The 21,222-nt window shown below is 42.0% G+C and overlaps 1 protein-coding gene across 12 annotated transcripts in view; it reads right to left on the bottom strand.

Moving 5' to 3' along the window:
• PTPRM (protein tyrosine phosphatase receptor type M) overlaps positions 1-21,222 on the bottom strand; it is a 1,370,833-nt gene that overhangs the window by 767,281 nt on the left and 582,330 nt on the right. For all 12 annotated transcript variants that reach the window (XM_030213239.1, XM_030213256.1, XM_030213265.1 and 9 more), the window contains exon 7: positions 20,617-20,910. In XM_030213239.1, the coding sequence (XP_030069099.1) occupies positions 20,617-20,910 (294 nt within the window). The remainder of the gene's footprint in view (positions 1-20,616; positions 20,911-21,222) is intronic.

Genomic DNA, 21,222 nt, shown 5'->3' with positions numbered 1-21,222 from the left:
TAGATGATTCTGTGTACGATTGAGCATAACTTGAAGGCTAGGCACGCATTAATTGGTAGCCAATATAGAGTTTGTAGGAAGGGTTTCGCACTTTCGAAGTGGGATTTCCCACAGATAAGTCTGGCTGCTATGTTTTCTGCTCTCTATAGTTTTCTTATGATTTGTTCTTTGCAACCTGCGTAAATTCCATTGCAGTAGTCTATCAGACTCATTTTCAAAAGAGAAGGATGCCCATCTTTCGAAACAAATTGGAAGATGGGCGTCCTCACAGGGTCACCCAAATCGGCATAATCAAAAGCTGATTTTGGGCATCCCCAATTGCTTTCCATCGCAGGGATGACCAAAGTTCACGGGGGCGTAGCAAAGGCGGGACATGGATGTGCCTAACACATGGGCGTCCTTGACCCATAATGGAAAAAAGGGCGTCCCTGATGAGCATTTGGACGACTTTACGTGGTCCTGTTTTTCTTACGACCAAGCCTCAAAAAGGTGCCCAAACTGACCAGATGACCACCGGAGAGAATCAGGGATGACCTCCCCTTACTCCCTCAGTGGTCACTAACCCCCTCCCACCCTCAAAACATCTTTAAAAATATTTTGTAACAGCCTCTATGCCAGCCAGAAATGTCATACTCAGGTCCATCATAGCAGTATGCAGGTCCCTGCAGCAGTTTTAGTGGGTGCAGTGCACTTCAGGCAGGCGGACCCAGGCCCATCCCCCCCCCCACCTGTTACACTTGTGGTGGTAAATTTGAGCCCTCCAAACCCCACCAGAAATCCACTGTACCCACATCTAGGTGCCCCTCTTCACCCATAAGGGCTATGGTAGTGGTGTACAGTTGTGGGTAGTGGGTTTGGGGGGCTCAGCACACATGGTAAGGGAGCTATGTACCTGGGAGCAATTTATGAAGTCTACTGCAGTGCCCCCTAGGGTGCTCGGTTGGTGTCCTGGCATGTCAGGGGGACCAGTGCACTATGAATGCTGGCTCCTCCCATGACCAAAGGGCTTGCATTTGGTTGTTTCTAAGATGGGCGTCCTTGGTTTCCATTATCGCCCAAAATCAGAAACGACCAAGTCTAGAGATGACCATCTCTAAGGACGACCTAAATGTCAAGATTTGGGCGTCCTCGACCATATTATCGAAACGAAAGATGGATGTCCATCTTGTTTCGATAATACGGGTTTCCCCGCCCCTTCGTGGGACGTTTTGTGAGGACGTCCTCAGCAAAACTTGGACATCCCTTTCGATTATGCCCCTCCATGTGGGCTAATACCATTGTTTGGATAATGTTGCGGAATATGTCCAGAATGCCCCCACAATAGCCAGTTTTGAGATAGATATGAATAGGACATTTTCTGTGGCACTAACCAGTTAAGTGCTGCTGAAAATGACCAGTTAGCTTCGAACAAATGATTTAATCAACTAGGAGCCATTTCTAGCCATTACTCTGAATATTGACCCAATGACATCTACATATACATTGGAACAGAGAATATAATAGCACGTAATCACTATAAGGGCCATCTTGTCTAACTAAATTACTTCATGCTACATTTGAGGAAATCTGAATCATGCTAACTTATGTGTGGGATAACACCAATTGATTGGTTTTCTCACCCCACCTATTATAAACTATAATACCAAAGGCTTTTTGTTTGCTAATACTATCCAGCTATGTGATGTGGGACAAAGGGACTACAGTATCACCACTTTTTCCACTGTCCCTGAGCACACAACGTCATTACATGTCGACATCATTGCTGATATTTAAGCAGATTCTATAAATGGTGCGGAAATTAAGACGAGTTCTATAAATAGTGTGGAAACAGGCTAGGCAGATTCTATAAATGGCAAGGAAATTGTCAGTAAGCGCAATTCTATAAATGGAATGTAGTCTTTATAGAATTCTGTTTAGCGGCTATTTTTTTAAATAGAATTCAGTCCATTATACCACACAAACATACGAAAGCATAGTGATGATACAAATCAAAGAATAGAAGAAAGTAAGAAAAGAATATATTATAATGTAACTAAGACAGAGAGAAATCATTGCGGAAGGACACTAAGGGCCTTGTTTACTAAGGTGCGCTAATGTTTTTAGCATGCATTACAAATTAGTGCGCGCTAATTCTTAAGACATCCATATATTCCTATGGGTGTCTGTAGCGTTAGTGTGTGCTAAACAGGACCCTAACATTGTTCTTAAGAAGGCTGTCAAGGGTGGGTCTACTGTTCTTATGAACAAAAAAGGCCCCTGTTTACTAAGCTGTGTTAGCAGCTGCCATGCGCTAATACCAACAGAGCCTAAAAAGTCACAATGCCACCTTTGTACATACTGCTTGCTAGTATTTTCTGTTCAAACATGGTAAATGCAAAAACTTACTGTACTTTAGTACAAGGGACCCATACAGTGTACCAAATTCATGCCATACCTTACACAGGCGTGATTAATCCAAATAAACCCCCTTGTTTACTAAGCCGCGCTAGTGGCTGCCGTGCGCTAATGCCGACACAGCCCATTCACCTCGAATGGCTGTGTCGGCATTGCCGAGCAGCTTAATAAGTAAGTACATAAGTGTTGCCATACTGGGACAGATCGAAAGTCCATCAAGCCCAGCATCCTGATTCTAACAGTGGCCAATCAGGTTGCAAGTACCTGGCAAGATCCCCAAATAGTACAATACATTTTATGCTGCTTATCCTAGAAATAAGCAGTGGATTTTTCCCAAATCTATCTTAATAATGGGCTTTTCTTTTAGGAAGATATCCCAAACCTTTTTTAAAACCCGCTATACTAACTTACATATTAAGCTTACAGATAATAAGCCATAAACTATACTTTTCAAGATATAGATCCCTGGAGAACTTGGTATTGATATACTGTTCATCCAACACTCTGAGACATTCATTATAAGTTTGGAACTTAGCATTCTGTGATATTAAAACCAATGGCTCATGTTTTGCCTTCTTTTTAAACTCTTAAGTTTGATATCAGCTTTTAAGGATGGAAGATATTATTGACCTCTCCATGATTCTAGAATCTCAGTCACATTTTTGCTGAATTCAGTTCTGAAGAATAACTGCATTTATGTTAAGCTTATGCTAAAAATCACCACAGAGCAGACAGGTATTGTAATCACTTAGGAGTCCTTTTAGTAAGGTGTGCTGAAAAATGGCTTGCAGTAGTGTAGGCGCAAGTTTTGGGTGCGTGACAATCCATTTTTCAGTGCGCCTGTAAAAAAAGGCCTTTTTAAAATTTTTGCCGAAATTGGACATGAGGCAAAATGAAAAATTGCTGTGCGTCCATTTTGACCTGAGACCTTACCACCAGCCATTGACCTAGCGGTAATGACCTACTTGTATCAAGTGCCACTTGGCACGTGTTTGATACACACGTCCAAAAATAAAAATTATTTCTCGACGTGCATATCAGACGCGTGACAAAAATGATATTAACGCAAGAGCCATGTGGTAGTCGTGTAGTAACTCCATTTTGGTGTACGCTGGGCACGTGTAGACACTTACATGGCTTAGTAAATGGACCCCTTATCCACCAAAATAAATAAATAAATAAATAACAAAAGAAAACTTTTTTTTTTTTCAAAAGTGAAATGTTCCTTTCAGGAAAGCAATGCTTTTACAGATTCAAGTTATAAATTACAGCTTCTTGACACACACTTATAAAAATGGATACTTATAATAATTTAGCTTTTCATTTGCTAGGGAAAAAAAGATCACAACCTCTTAATGGAAATTTCACTAAAGCAGACTATTATTCATTTGTCATACCAGGGCATCCACAATTATGCAAAGGCCACACAAAGTTACTTTTATGTCATTTTCCTGGCCAAATATGCCAGTGTTACATCTTGCAAGCTTCATAAAATGAACACTTCTTAAGAGATCGAATTGTTTACAAAATACTGTGGCATTTTTGTCCAGCAATCTTACAAAGATTATGATTTTACTATAAGATATTATCAGAATTTGCACAGCTCACGTGGAAACAGAAGGCTTGGTGTATGAATTGGACTGGAGGAATAGCCTAGTGGTTAGAGCACCAGCCTTGGCATCCAGAAGTAATCAATTCAAATCCCACTGCTGCTCCTTGTGACCTTGGGCAAGTCACTTAACCTTCCATTGCCTCAGGTACAAAATTAGATTGTGAACCCTCCAGGGACAGAGAAATGCCCAGTTTACCTGAATGTAACTCACCTTGAGCTACTACTTTAAAAGGTGTGAAAAAATCCAAATAAATGAATGAATATCAAATAGGAGAAAGAGAATGTCCTAATAATTTTCCAAATGACCCTAATCACTCTGCAAACCAGTGGCGTAGCTACGTGGGGCCTGGGCCACCTCAGATTTGGCCCTGGGACCCCTCCCCCGGTGTCGCCAACCCTCCCCCATCGCCATTGAGTACCTGTGCTGGCGGGGGTGCCCAATCCCCGCCAGCCGAAGTTCTGTGTCTTCAGGATGTCAGGACGATTCATACCACGCAAAGAGAATCGGCTTCCCGCTTGCAGAATCAGATCAGCTGCTACAACAGTCTGCAGCAACCCGCCGACCCAGAGACGGGCTGAAGAGTCTTCAGTGAAGACACAGAACTTCGGCTGGCGGGGATTGGGGACACCCGCCAGCACAGGTACTAGACGGTGACAGCGGAGGGTTGGCGACGCCGGGGGAGGGGTGTAGGGCTATTTCCCTGTGAATCTCACTCTGCTAGTCTCAACCTGTGCATACAACCATATCAAGATGGAGCCTGTGAACTATGACCCTGTACCTCAGTGAGCAAGCAGATTCAACTTTCTGTTTGTGGCAGCTCTCTGCTTGTGGTAAATCACTGGCAGGCCTGGAAAAACTGAAGGACAGCAGTGGACTACCTGCCCCCTCTTTTACCTCCCTGATAAGGACAAGGGGAGAAAGACCATGGTGCCAGCAAGGCTGAGGAGACAGGAATGCCCATCACAAGGTAATAATTTGAAGGTCAAGAAAAGGTCTCTTGCTCAGGGAAGGAGCTGGACAAGACCCTGATTGGTTACTGTCTGGTCACCGGAGGATCGGGGACTGAGAGAGCAGGAAAAGAGGGCATAAAAGAAAAGGGTCTAGAGAAAGAAGGGAGATTTTGCCTGGAAAACGGAGGTAGCTGGAGAGAGAGAAGATCAGCGAGACCTGAAGTGGTCCACAACCTTGTGAACTGTCTATCTGAAGAGAGTGCCTGTGGGTCCAGCTGTGCCGGCCAGAGTGACTGAAATCCTGCTTGCTTCAGAGAGCCTGAGCTATTCTAAGGCTGACTCGCTGTGGAAGACAGCTTGAGTCTGAAGGGAAAACCTGTGCCAAACCTCATCTGAGAGACCACCCAAGAGTCAGCTCGGTGTGTATTACAGGGACTTTTCCTATTAGTCTGGGTTTGTTAGTGGGTTCTTACCTCAGCAAAGGTGGGTTAGTTCAGAACTGTGGTCAGGAAGGTAGCTGCTAACTGCATTACTTCATGACCTAGTCAGTTACAAATCAGGATTGTGTATAAGTAACCTGGTGATCAGTAATAAGTGTTTAGTTAGACAATACATTCTAAAGTGTTCTTATCAGCATAAGGTCTCTATATTTGTACCTAAGTCATTGCAGAGTGTATCATTTATATTTTCTTATCGCTATAATAAATTCTAATATATTTCAGCGGTGACTTTTATTTATCACAGTTCTCTACTACGGAAGGAAAGTTCTGGTTTAGGCACCAGACGAGACAGGTTCCTGTAGAATATCCCCTAGACAGAGCTAAGGAGTTGTTAGCCAGACTTCTGTAAACGGGAACCTGAGAATCACTCGTAGGGTAGTTTTTCCCACAGTTATTTATTTATAAATGGCTACAGGGGTCAAAGATGGCGTCGGCGGGGGGGGGGGGAGGGGGGGGGGGAAATGGCGGCGCGGGGGGATGTGCCCCCTCACCTTGGGCTCTGTCCCCCCCTCTTGCCGAAGTCTGGCTACGCCCCTGCTGCAAACTGCATTACATTTTTTTTTAAATATATATTTTTTAATTTCATAAGTCCCCCTCACCAAAGAAACTCAGTTGATGCTTCAGAGGCTTAAACGTGCTTTTCCATTATTCTTAATTCTGTCCCACAGTACCAACAACAATTTATCTGACAATGTGATGTTTCAGGGAAGACCCTTTGACAGTCCTCTCCTAGCAGAATGTAAAAAAGACAATGCATACTCATGACACTGCCATGTAAGTGGAATAAATCTAGCAAAATTAACTATGTTGTCCAAATTTCATATTACTGTAATAAAAAATCTAATTAAAATAGGTTTCTAGTCTGAATGATTTTTTTTTCTCCAATAGATTATTCTCCTTGACAAGTTCATGGTTTTCCTCCAGTGTTCCTCTTCTTTTTCTTGGTGCACTTCTTTTGCATCCAATGTTAGATCTCTGTCCCCTCTCATCGCTAGTTGTCATTTTAAATTCTGTTTCTTTCTCTTTCGTTTACCTTGGTGTGATGGCACTCTATTATTCATATCTTTTCAGATGTGTTGACAAACACCTACCTTTATGAAGAACTCATTCATTTTTTAATACATTATAAATCACCTGATGAGTTTAATCACCTGATGATTTCTACACATGTATGAGAATATGATAACCACTTCTATACCAACCACATTATTACATTCACCTGAAGCAGTATTCTTCACTAATTTTTAAGTAGCCACTTTGGTCTCAAAAATAGTTTAAGTATAGCTGACAAACTTTCCCATGCAGGGCCAATGATATCATATCCCCCCCCCCCCCCCCCCCCCCCAAGGTCTCTCTCTCATACTGATGATTTTGTGCCACTAGTCTCCCCTTCCACCCTGCTCACCTTGTGCCGTGAGTTTCTCTCTCTCTCAAGTTCATAAGAACATAAGCGTAGCCATACTGGGTCAGACCAATGGTCCATCTAGCCCAGTACACTGTTTCCAAAAGTGGTCAAGCCAGGTCACAAGTACCCGGCAGAAACCCAAATCATGGAAACATTCCATGCTACAAATCCCAGAGCATGGAGTTGCTTCTCTGTCTCAATAGCAGACTATGGACTTTCTCTCCAGGAACTTGTCCAAACCTTTTTTTAAACCCAGATATGCTAACCTCTGTTACAACATCCTCCAGCAAAGAGTTCCTCCTATTTGTTTTAAAAGTATTTCCATGTAACTTCTTTGAGTGTCCTCTAATCTTTGTACTTTTGGAATGAGTACAAAATCAATTTACTTCTACTCTTTCTACGCCACTCAGGATTTTGTAGACCTCAAGCATATCTCCCCTCATCCATCTCTTTTCCAAGTTGAAGAGCCCTAATGCACCAGACATCTGCTAGGCCTTGGTGTTGTACAATCTTCAAATTAAAGTACTAAGTAAAATATATTTTGAGACTTTTCTTTTACTTGGAAATTGATTTAAAGTTAGTAAACCAAGACATTTATTTTACATGTAATAACAATGGAACGGAGACTTTCTTGTTATATGTTCGTCAATAAACCATGGAAAAACCAAGGAGGTTTAATTACAGGAGGTGGCATGATGTTATCTGGCTCATTGCCAGTGGGTTGAGTTTGCGCCATATTGGTTTGTCCAAAACAATACTAGCAAAATGCAAAAAAACTGGAAAAATCCCCAAAAAATCTTTAATCCAAAACACAGAGTCTCTCACACTGATGCCATGTAAAACACACATTTATTGTCCAAATTCACTCAAATTTAATGCTATAATCAGCCTCTCTCTTCCCAATTCCAGTGGGACTCATTTTGCCCTGATGTTGGCTTCATCAGGGTCTACAGGAACCACACAGGCACTCAAATTAAGAGTCCTCTGTATACGGCTGTGAGACAGGCTAAAGATTCAAAAACGGCACCATTATGACTTTAAATTTTGCCTAAAGGTTTGGTGATAGAAGGCGCTTTAAAAATCTATATGGGGGGAAGTGTGCTTGATGAAATTTTGGAAGAAATACTGAAGATCATGTTCCAGTTTGAATCTGGACAATACATTTGGAACACGCTACCAAAAGCCGTGAAAACGATGCAAAACCTATCAAACCTCCGGAAGTCACTGAAAACTTACCTGTTCAAAAAGGCATATCCGAATGATCCAACTTAAATGCCTAAACCCTGCAACACAATAAATGTAACTCTCGGAATGGACATAACATAACTTTTCTCCTCTCCGATTCCATAATGTGTCTGTCACACATGATCTTTATCATGATATCACCACGTATTTGTCATATCGAAACTGGCGATTGCCAGCACGGTGCTATGTAAGCCACATTGACCCTGCAAATAGGTGGGAAAATGTGGGATACCAATGCAATACATAAATATATGTTGTACATGGAGTTGGTGTGAGACACTATTTTTTTGGATTGTCGAAAACAATAGCAAACTTCTGAAGTGTATATTGTTTTGCACTCTCTGTATTAGGAGGGGATGGGGGGCAGGGAATTTTCAAGGAGTCGGTAAAGGGAGGTTTTTATGTAGAATTTCTATGCAAAAACAATAGCCTTGGGCTGCAACAGCAGGAGCTCAGATACCCAGTCCAGCTCATCAGTCGCCACCGCCCCCCAAGTGCCCGGCTCAGCATGGACAGAACAGACCCCAAGTTCTGAAGCTCCCGTGGCTATAACAAAGATAAAATAACAAGCACAATAACGTGGATGCAGCAACTGATAGGTTTTTTTTTTTTTTTGCAAACCAAGATGGCGCCTGTTGGGGGAACTGGCTTCAGCTTTTTTGATGTCACACCACCTCCTATCATTAAACCTCTTTGGGAGAAACAATGGTTTTTTCATATACCTCATGTAATATTATGCATCTTTTTCTTTCTCTCTTAACAAACATACAAAATTACTGGTGTTTATATAGACCAGAATACAAAATACAACTGTACCAGTTTTCTAAGATGTTGTTTTGCAATAAGAATTTAACATTTTAGAAAGCGATCAAGATTAGTGAATAACTAATGTACTAATTTGAGCCTCAAAGTAGTTTAGCAGACTCTGGAGCAACAAGGCATACAACATGCAATTATCACAGTAATTACACAAGTGCAGTGATTGGTTCTTTAACAGACTCCTGCTATTAATTCAAAAAATCACAATTTAGAACAGCAGTATTTTATTCCTGCCCAAATTAATTGCCTTCTCATTAGTTTATCAGTATCTCTTAACCTTTCTAGACAGCTATTAGTATGTCATATAGTAGCTGTTAAGCAATAGTCTCTATAGTTGAGAGTATCTAGATTCACAGGCATGTTCCCAAGCCTTGATAGTCCAGTGCAATGCTATAGGTCAAGAGTCACTTGCAGTGGTGCCTCCTCTTCACTGGTACCTCTCTCAGCTCTGTTTCCTCGCAATGTCCTACTATCAAACCACAGTTTAAAGTAGAACAGGTTGACGAATGTGTCTCTAAGCCCTTCCTTCTCCTTGTACCAACACCTCTCCTGCCCCCATGAAGCTGATAAAACTCCTTTGTGTGGTAGCGTTCCGTTTTTGGTTCCACCCACATTTTCTCAGCATACTGTTTCTTCCAGGTTTGCCACTATTTCAATTGATTCTCCCTTTCCCATAATGGCAGAAATTGATCCATGTGTTCACTCCTACAGTTTGCTGCTTTTGGCTTTACTTCTGAGATCTGACAGCAACAACTGGACTTATAGTAATGTTTCATTGATGCTGTTGCAAATTTGCCTCTGTTCTTCTTTGGCCTTGCAACAGTTCAGAGACAATTAAAAACAGGGAAATAGTGCATTGCAAGCTGCAGATGGGGGAGCTGTTGGTCAAATGAGGAACTCTGTCCTTTTGTCCACTGGAGCACAGCCAGAGCTTCCACCAGAGAAGAAAGAATAGAGGAATGGAAGAGGCTGACATAAAGAGCAGGAACTGACCCAGTATTGGGTGATGTAAGCGCTTCTGGTGAAGTTGAGCTCTCCAGCTCAGTCAATGAGATGGCATAGCAGAGGGGGAGCCATGGAACTATCAAAAGTAACAGTGACCATTTCATCCGTTCCTATACATTGTAGGCAGTTCTATTCCAGTACCCAGAAACATTAATCAAGGAATCCAAAACAAATTTTATGAGGATGCTCTAATCAAAATTGGAACAGACGCTATCCTTGGTTTACTTCCATTTTCTTCTATATATGATGGACTAGTAGGACATCAACCGAGGAACTACAAAATTAACTGAGGAACTACAGAATTAACAAGGCCACATTTCATATGATTTCTCATTCCTGAGAACTTTTCTTTTTTCATTTTGACAAAATCCTGGAGAAAGAACCCATCAAACAATAACACACAAACCTGATTTTTATGCCACAGGCAATGAAAACATTAACACTTTGGCTTTTACACAAGGTTGGTAGAAAATGTTCTAGGTACCATATGTAATCTCTAGTTAAATTGGGATTACTGAAAAGAGTGAGCCCTGGTAGAGAGTCACTGGGGGGAGTGACTGAGAGGTCCCTGGGTGGGAGGAAGCCCAGTCCATAGGAGGGTTTATGGAATAAAATGCGGAAAGATGGTGCCCATGTTGGCGTGACAACTCTGGAAGGTATTAGGAGTTAATAAAAGTAGTTGCATGTGAGAGAACACAGTCTTTTTGTTGCCTGAAAATCCCCTGCCAACAGATCTGGAGGAGAAAGGGAAGTCCTGTTGTAAGGAGTGTAACCTTCAGCTGACAAGGAGGGGGGCTACTATACAAGGTGGCAACCTGAGGATTGAGAGTGCTACGGCTGGGCAGAGAAGGGTCACAGCCCGGGATTGGAGCCAGGGAGAGCTCAGTCCCAGGGTGGATCTAGAGAGACATCACTGCTGGATAAGGGTCGAGGGGTCTGAGCCCACTGGAGATAATTTGATTGAGACAGGATAAACCAGCCTCTGGGATGGGATGCAACACTGCCTCTCAGGATAGGCATGGATAGGAGCAGTTGTCTATATGTAAATAGCCCTGAAGTATCTCTGAACATACATCCATGAAGAAAGTGGTACAGGTGTTCCCCACAGAACAACAGAAGTTGGAAATTAATTATGATAAGAGTGGTACAAACAATTGTGTCGCAAATAAATCAAGTTGTCATCTGCTTGTTGCAGAAGTTACAATAAAGGTTGAGTTTATTATTAAGACTTTGGAGTGCTGCGTGGTTCCTGGACTGAAGAGCTGAGTGGAACCCAGAACTGGCAAAGTATCTCCCAAACCTCCGGATCACTATTCCGGACCAATGGCCCACCCCCAGCTTGACTGCAAGTGGACTGGAATTGAGGTACATGGTGAGAGTGGGCCACATGAAAGTGAAGGCTGTGAGATCTGAAGTATGAAAGATAATGAACTTCTTTTGCAGCCCAGGTCCGGAGCTAGAACTGGGTGAGACCCGAGTTACACATACAACCAACCACTGAAAAATCTTCTAATATACCATATACACTATGACAGATTCCATTCTTCACTAAGTGGGAAAAGAAACCTGAGAACACAAGAAAAACACTTAACATACTGGTTCCAGTTGAGACAGACTGTAAACTCATTGACATCTGGCTCTATAACTAATATCAGAGAGGGATGTGCATGGAGAAAGCTTTGGTATGGTTAGTTTTCAGATCTATTACTCAGTCAGTTCATATTCAGATACTGGATGATTCATTTTCTTTATTTCCACTGGTTGGCCTGAAGAGTAAGCCACTGTAAGAAAGTTGAAGCAGCATGAACAATGGAATGAAGATTCCCAAAGTATCAGGAGAGAAGTAACAGAGAAAAAAAAACATAGCCAGGAAGACTTCAAAACTCCAGAAAAAAGGTAAAGTGCCATCAAATTGTCACTGCTCCTTTTAGTTTTATTTTCTATCAGGCTTCTCACTATAGAATCTGTCTGTTCTGCACCATAAAGCCTGACTTTTTTCTGACATGTAAATTCAATCAGTGCTTAGCCCCTCTCTCTGAGCCCTGTGTGAACTCTCTGCTTTTGCTCTGTTTCTAAGGCTTAAGCATTTTCACCCCTTTTCTTTTGAACCCTACACCTTTCTCAATCATTCTCACTCACCTGTGGAATACCGCAGGGAAATATTTTGGCCTCAACATTATTCAATACAAGCAAAAAAGGCCCGTTTCTGCCTGAAATGAAATGGGCGCTAGCAAGGGTTCCCCCCTCCCTCCGTTGCTGTCTCCCTCTCTGTCCTCTGAGTCCCACACCCTCCTTTTGTCCCCTCCGAGTTCGAGGCCGTCCTCCCTTTCCTCTCCCACTCCCCTGTAACTCACCACTTTGTCGAACGATGACGGCGATTGTGGCAGGGCCATTTGTGGAGGGGTGGTTGGAGGGTAGCTGGCACGTTTTTAGTCGGTGGTCACTGTGGGGTTCGTCGGTTGGAGCCATCTATCTCTGGCCATGTCTCCGCCCTCGACATCATAACGTTTGACGTGAGCGCGGGGCTAGGAGACATGGGCAGAGAGAGACGGCTTCGGTTTGGCACGTCCTCGGCCGCTTTTGTTTGTTAGGCAGTCTGCAGCAATTCGTTGGAAGGGGAGGAGTAGGGAAACACACTCCGCATGTTTCCCTACTCCTCCCCGTTCGTTCATTTTCATCATTTTGTAATTGTTCCGCCCTCGACGTCATCACGTCTGACGCGAGGGCGGGGCATGGAGACATGGTGAGTGTTGTGGCTTCACCACCATGAACTTACGAACCGGTGTCTGAGTGGCTGCAGTGATGTCAGTGTCTTCAGAACGTTGAGAGTGAGTTTTATTATAGTAGACTAGTAAAAAAGGCCCGTTTCCGAAACCAATGAAACGGGCGCTAGCATGTGGGTTTTTTTATGTGTGTGTGTGTATGTGTCACAGAGTTATTTTGTGTGTGTGTGTGTGTGTGAGTGTGTGTGTGAGGGTGGGGTGTGTGTGCAGGTTGTTGATGTGTGTCTTTTTTTTTGTTTTGTTTTTTGCTTGGGGGGTTGGGGGATGTGCTTTGCTATGCTGGCAAAGTGGGATGGATTGGTGTGTGGCTTTGAGGGTGTGTGTCTGTTGTATTGTGTGTGTGTGGTTTTGTCTGTCAAGGAGGTTTGTGGAGGGGGTCTTTCGGTTGGTGAAATGTAAATGTGGTTGTAGGGGGGTCAGCCTTTGCTGAGTGGTGGATTGTTTTTTCAGGTTATTTTTTTTTTTGTGTTGTGCTGAGGAAGCAGTGTTGTTTTAGATGGGTGGAAGGTAGAAGAGCACATTCTTGGTCTGTCGGTATTTTTTGGCCATTTCAGGGCTGCTGTAGGGGAACACTGGAAGAGAAATGTGCTGTGGGAAGCAGCGCCGTCTTTTTCTGTTGGGCTGGGGTTCTGGGCATCCTGGAGGTGGGAGATGGCTTGCCTGAGGATGGGGATGGTTGTTTTAAGTTGGCAGAAGGGAGAGGAGCACGGTCTCGGGCCATCGAGTGGTGATCCGGTATCCATTTCAGGCCGGCTGCAGGGGAATGCTGGAACATGCGCTGCGGGAAGCTGCGCCGTCTTTTTCTGGGTGCTCGGGGAATCCCCGAGGTGGGAGACGGCTTGCCTGAGGCTGGGGATGGTTGGGCACGGCCGCTTTGGCAAAAGGGGAAGAGGAAGGGGGTGGGGAGTTACCTGTAGCTGCGTGAGAAAACGGGTATTATTTGTTTTGTATTATTAGTTTGCATTTCTGTTGAAGAAAGAGTGGATGCCTTTTGAATGATGGAGGTGGTGCGTCGGTGTGCGGTTGTTTCGTTAGTTTGGCAGCCAGTCTCCAGCGATTCCTAGGCAGGGAAGGAGTAGGGAAATACTCCTCCCCCTTCCTTGGTCGCTGTTTGCTGCTGGCTGGGTCGCGGGTAATCCTTCCAGCTGGGCCGCAGCTTGTCCTGCTCGCCCACGTCCCAGATGGTGATGGGCACGTTGTTTTCTGGCTCCTCTGACTCCATGTCAAGCGATCCCAAATATAGTCTTTGCTATGGGCCCTCTGGCACTCTTCAGTACTGGCATTACGCATTTAAAAATCCCTCCCCCCCCCCCCCCGGTCTATTTTTGCACATACCCACAGCAGGAATATTCTTCTCTCGTTCCAACGGTGATTCTGTGCTCTCCGTGCTGCACAGATAATGAGCCATTCTACTGAGGAATGCTCCTCCCTTATTGTCACGTAGTTTCCTCTGATTGGTCCGTCTTACGTTGCCTAGTGTTGCCTGGGAACGGTGTTGTGATGGTCCTTTGTGTTTCAGAATGTTGAGGGTGTTTTTTCTGATTGGTCCGTCATGCGACGGCAGGGCAGAGAGACATGGTCAGTGTTGTGGCTTCACCACCATGAATCCATGAACCCTTCAGGGAGTGACTGAGTGACTTCAGAACGTTGTCTTCAGAACGTTGAGGGTGAGTTTTATTATAGTAGATATTCTTATCTCAACTTCTCACTTTGATTCAGTCCTTGGAATTGACACCATTTGTATATGCTGATGACATACAAATCGTCTCTTGTTTAGAAGTCAATGACTCTCATGCAATTCAAATTTTCAATGAGAAAATTCAGACCATTTCAGATTGGTTTGTGCCCAGTAAATTGAAGCTAAACCCTGACAAATCCAGTGCACTCTTCTTTCAAAGACACAGCCAAGCATTTAATTCCCTTGCTATACACATAGCTTGAACTTCCCTTCCTGTTGTACATTCGATAAAGATCTTAGGTGTAGCCATTGATTCAAGTTTGACTCTTACTGTTCACATTTCCAAAGTTGTTCAGAAATATCTTTTCAAACTGTTTCTGCTTCATTCTATCTGACCATTACTTGATCGTATTGCTCTGCAAACTTTGATCCATGATTTGGTCATTAATTCCTTATATTATTGTAATGCTCTTTTATAGCTATCAAATAACAGACATTAAACAGTTGAGCTCTTTGCAAAATACTACTATTAAACTACTTACCGGATCTAGGAAATATGACCATGTGACTTCCCTACTTAGGGAGGCTTATTGGCTCCCAATTGTTCACTTTCAAAGATTTTGACTCTAGTACATAAGATTTATTACTGTGGCCTGCCCTTATCTCTCTCTTGATTAATACCACATATACCATCTCATGCACTCATATCACCCTCTCAACATCAACTTACAAGTCGAAGTACTGTTCCAAACCATTATAGACGCATAACTTGTGTACGTACATACATGCTATATAAACTATTCAATATGCAGATGGACAGTTTGTCATTCCTAATATCAAAATCCAACAAGGCATATTTCAGGGAGATTCCTTGTCACTACTTTTATCTGAAAGGAAGGTAGTTATTAATGTGAATTATGGCCCTAATGCACATTATTTGCACCTTTATGCATATCAAAGGGCAGTAACATGTGTTATGTTACTGTAATGTACATTAAAATAATTTACCCTGGAATACACAGTAATGAAATGCACCAAAAAAAAATCTTATTACTATGTAACTCCAATACTGCAGCTTGCAGTTGAACATCGCAAACAGCATTATTCCTGGAAAAATATCTCCAGCAAAAGGAGACTTTGCCTCCTCCTCCATGCTCCCCAATCACACCCCCCCTGCAACAAATACTTTCCCCTCCTGATGACCCCCTCAATTATCCAAAGAATTTCCCACTCTCCTCTAGGCCCCCATCCAGGGCCTACCATTAATCCTTGCTGTCTAGTGGGCCAGAGCATGAGTGATCCCTTGTCACTCCTGCTACTTGGTGGTGCTGGGTTCGAAATGGCACCAATGACCCCAAATAGAAGTCCCATGGTACTACTGCTAGGGGTTAAACTGCCATATGAGGCCGTTTTATTGAACCTTAATAAGCACCTCCCTGAATTCAATGAGTAATATTATTAACTCTGAGCTTTGGTTTTATCCTTACTTCTAAAGATGACAACAATCAAGAGGTTACATCACACTTACTGTTTGTAAATGACCTAAAGGTCTACAGTTTCAGTGATCAACAATTAGCAGAATGACTCCAAGTAGAGGCAGATATTTTACAGAGGCGCCACAAGGGACAGGAGCGAGGTACTTGCGCTCCTGCCCCCGACCACCCCGATGGACCACCAAAGATATAGGTATGCCTGGGGGCTTACCTTCACAGTTGGGGGTGCAGGGGTCTTGCAGGGTGGGGGTGTCTTGATGGGGCCTGGAGAGCACATTGATGGGGGGACTTGAAGAGGATCGGGGCTTTTTTTTCTTCAAGAAAAAAAAAGGTGCTGGCCCAATATTCACTGCCGGCACCAGCAAATCTAAGCGTTCTTATTTAGCACAGCTCTTGGGCTGTCCTAAATGAAGCCGCTTAGCAATGCATGCAAAGGCACTGAATATTGTTGGCACCCGCATAGTGCCGCCTCTAGTGCCGCCCCTGACCTGCCCACTTTTTGTTTGAGCGGTATCTGGGGAAATTCAGTGGCACTGTCTGGTTAAGTGCAGCTGAATATCCCCAGTTAGGTGGCGGGAAGCTATTTAAGTGGGCAGGATAGGCTCATCCCCATTTAAATCGCTTTAAATATCGGCCTCAATATTCTTTAAGTTATGCATGCAAATGTGTGCCCCACCCAAGCTCTGCCTAGTCACTGTTCCCTGCAAACTATGCACTATTACAGATATGCATCTAGTGTGTAGGCATTACATTGGAATATACACACATATACTATTATTATTATTATTATTCAACTTGTCTTATAGCCCATCAAACACATACTCAATTCAAGGTGGATTACTAAGTACAAAGAAACCAGATCTAGTTATATGTGGGATTAACATAACAAACCAAGTTTTCCTAACATAAATATTTTCTACCAATACAATAAGTCTAAGATCCTCTTTGAGGGAATAAAAAAATTTTCAAAATTTTCCTAAATGTCAAATAATGATGACAACACCGTAAAGTCAAAGGTAAAGGCTTCCATATAGAAGCCATTTGATAGTAAAATGATAATGAAAAAGTGTCTAGCTGATTTTAGGCCATTAGCAGTTGGAAACTGCAGCAAAAACTGATTATCAGGCTCATTTTCAAAAGAGATAGACGTCCAAAAAGTGACGTAAGTCAGCATTTGGACGTTTATCTCATAGAAACTTCCAAATCAGTATTATCAAAAACTCTTTTGGATGTCTTTCTCTGAAGTCCGTCAGAAGGACATCCAAATCTCAAGAGGGGCGTGATTTTGGATGTTTTACAAAAAACGTCCAAATTCAAACATAGATGTCATGTCCAAAAATGCCCCTTTTGTATTTGACTTGTCCAAAGTCACAAGGAACAGCAGTGGGAACTAACCCATGTTGCCAGGATCAAAGCTTGCTGCACTAACCATTAAGCCACTCCTCCTCTGTTTTGGATGTCTTGCATTTGGTCGTCTTTTGTTCAAAAATGGACCAAAAAAAAGGACGTCCAAATCACAGGATGTCCATAGTATTTTCAAACACAAAAGACAGACTTCCATCTTTTTCGAAAATGACCTTTTTTCCTGTTTGGAATTTGGATGTCTTTGTAAAACATCCAAATTCTGATTTAGACGTGTCTTTTGAAAATGCCCCTCTATGTGTATTAGATTTGTGTAACAGGGTCACTACGTTTGCCATATAGGGAGAAGCATTATGAAATAAACTCTTAAATGCCATTATGCATACCTTAAAATAAATATGTTCCTTAATTGGTAACCAATGTAATTGTAAATAATATTTTCTTACTGAAGCAAATCATGGTAGATTAAAAATCAACCTGGCTGCCATATTCTATGTGACTTGCATTCGGTCAATTAATTTTGAGGAACAACCAATAAGAACCAAATTGCAGTAATCAAATCTGGCTAGAAGAAGTGACTGGATGAGTAATCTACATTTCTCAACTCACAGAGGCCCTATATTTCTTATACCTCCGTTCCCTCCTCTAAACTACCTATCATTTCATATTTGGGAATAAAACATATCTTTATTTCAGGAAAACAAATTATTACAATGGATGGAATTAATAACTGGTGTCAAAATGTAGGCACCAAACAAATTCAGCGCTAACCCCCGGATTCTATATAGCGCGCCTAGAGTCATGTGCGGTTCTGCGCGTAAATCTAAGTGTATTCTATAACTATGCATTTAGATGAATTGTTTTAACAAGTTGTTAAGCATTAACAGCTCTTAACAAGCAATAACGAGTATTAATTGGTAAAAATTAGAATTTACATGCGCACTTTCCTAAGCGTATTCTGTAATATACTGCGCCTATATTCTAACGTGTGCAGGAAAAAAAGGAGCATGTTTAGGGGCATGCAAATTGGCATGTTTTGGGCGCTCCTAAATCTACACATGTTATAAAATATGGGCCAGTGCATGTAAATTTACGAACTGGGATTTACACCAGCTTTTTGTTGGCATAAATGGATGCGTGTAGGTTTCTGCACATGAATTACACCTAAGCGTATTGTAAATACCATGTGTAGATTTACACATGGAATTTAGAATATGCTTAGGCGTAATATGCGCATTAATTTTAGGCGCCATATATAGAATCGGGCCCTAAGTGCTATTCTATAAAGGGTGCATGCCTTATATAGAATAGCACTTAGCATGGATCCTGAGTCTAATTTGGTGCCGGACGTATGCCTGTTAAAACCTGGTGTACATGCTGGCGCCCAGCTTAGGTGCAGTTAGGCGGTATTCTGTAGTTCCATATGCAACTTTTCGGAATGCCCCTGACGCTTCCATGGCCATGCCCCCTTTTGGGAATCTGCAGAAAAAGCAGATTCTATAAGGCACTGTGCCTTATAGAATAGCGTGCATCCAGATACACACAAAAATCTTAACAATTAACATCAGTAATTGGTTCTTAGCATCCAATTATTGATGGGTTAGAGCTCATTATCCAATTTGTTTGCATGCAAATCCTGGAAGTGCGCCCAAAGTTGGGTGTGCAACTTTGGGTGCCATATATAGAATCCGGAGGAATGTGTCTAGGGCACCAACAGACAGTATTTTCCCATTTCCCTTCTACAAAGCTATCCATTTCTGTTACCATATCTGTATTCCAAATAGCTGTGGTCATTACCTGTGTTTATATTCTGATAAGCAAACTACAGCTGATGGGAGAAGGGATATTACATGATAGGCATAAAATCCTAACGCAGCCCAGCATGCTATTTCAATCTCTAAGCAAATGGAAAAAGCACACTTATGTGATAAGGTGGTGAGCTTTTTGCTAATTTGTTCTTTTAGAAAAACATGACAAACAGAGTAATTTCAATGTAAGCTATAAAAATGATAATTTGCCCAGTCACCTCACATCACAATATATCTTCATATGCTCCATGAAGCCACTATAAAAACACGCTAAACACTAGCTTGTTTCTCTTGCAAAAAGATATTAGAGGAGTAATTGTATAAAGCATTCTCTGTAAAGCATGTTTTACATACAGAAAATTTTCTTATAAAATTACAAATGAATATAACATGCATAAAAATTAGGTACACAGAAAGCCAGCACCTACTTTTACATGACACACACATAGGCACTCCTAGGGACGTAGCTTGGGTGCAGCAGAGTGGCTTTCTGATGTATCAATTTATTTTATAATTCATACAAATACACATACATATTTCCATCTTTTCCAGAGCAGGTGTAAATTTGTGTATGAGGATTTGGGTCTATGGGTGCAGAATTTCCTAAAGTCACAAAGATAAGCAGTATGGGGGCAATATTACAACAGGATTTGAGCATACAATCTAATTATTTAACAAGTCAATCAGCACTAATTGCCTTAATAAGCAATTATTGATATGAATTGTCATTAATTAGAGTTTACATGCACAAGTTGCTAGGCATATTCTGTAAAGTGGTGCATGTGAATTCTAACGCACGCTGCCCAAAAAGGGACGTGGCCATAGGCATGGAATGGGCGGACTGTGGGCGTACACATATTTATAGAATACAATATTCTGCGCCTAACTTAGGCACTGATTTACACTGAGTTTGACTTGGCGTAAGTGGACGTGCTTACAGTTAGGCGCAGGCATAGCCACTAGGCATATTCTATAAACCGGCTAGGCGTATTCTGTAAACCATGCCTATCTAGGCACGGTTTACAGAATATGCCTAGGTGGAAATATTTTCGGCACTGATTTTGCTAGTGCCATATATAGAATCTAGTCCTAAATGCTGTGTGAAAATTTTGCTCTTGGCAAATTATGCAGAAATACTCGACAAAATTTACTGTTTCATAGGCTCGTTTGATCAATGTAATTGGGAAAAATGTCTCAAGTGCTCTAAGTTCCTTTTTCCACTCCCACAGACTTATACAGAACAAAGTCATGAAAAAAAGCTGGTATAGAGATTCAAAACAGCTTTAAATTACCGTATTTTTCAGAACAGGCTACATTTGCTGTTTAAAATTCTACTGTGCTTCATATCAATCATTGTCACACCATTAATCATATATGATTCAATATTGTACAGCACTGTAAGCTAGTTTCAAGATCACCATTCCTAAGAAGTAGAGGCTGTTGTGTATTTAAGTGTAATTTACCTTAATCCCTTTTAAATAGTTTTATGTTATACAATACTTTAAGAATGTACAGCAAGGTTTATGAGACCATTACAAACATTTTTGCTCTCTGCACTCACCCGCACATTTGGTCCTTGTTTTAAGAGCTGGGCCAGGTGAACCAGTACCTCCTTCCCCAGGTCTTGTAAGCAACACACTAATCTCATACTCTGTGTCTGGATCGAGATGTCCAATTTTGTAGCTTGTAGAATCTACAGGTTGTATATCATACCAACTCCCACTTGCAGTGCGGTATTCTACTTCTCTCTGAGTGATGGGTCCATCCCCATTAATGGAGTTTGCATTTAGTTGTATCCACAAATAAGTTGCTCCGACTGATGAAAGCTGGGGTGGGGCAATTGGAACAGGAGGCTCTGCAATCAAGAGAGAATTGTATTTATTAGTAGAGTAAAGGTGCTTTAAGAAATCAAAATCACGACAAGTACAAACTGGATAAAAAAAGATGAGGAGACATATGAACAGATCTGAAGATTCTTCTGATAAATGTATACAGACATGGGGAGGGCAGTTTTCAAAAGCCATTTTTATTGGGCTTTTGCAAAATTACCTACCTCATTGTGGGTAAAAGCACAGATGCTACTGCACAACGCTGGCAGTTCATCACATTTTGTGGAGGAAATCCCAGAGCAGAGATAAGGGATTTTTGATTTAGCTCATCCTTTTTT

The sequence above is a fragment of the Microcaecilia unicolor genome, chromosome 1 (assembly GCF_901765095.1).
Source record: "Microcaecilia unicolor chromosome 1, aMicUni1.1, whole genome shotgun sequence".
Lineage (NCBI taxonomy): Eukaryota > Metazoa > Chordata > Amphibia > Gymnophiona > Siphonopidae > Microcaecilia > Microcaecilia unicolor.
This window is presented reverse-complemented; position numbering and strand designations above follow the sequence as displayed.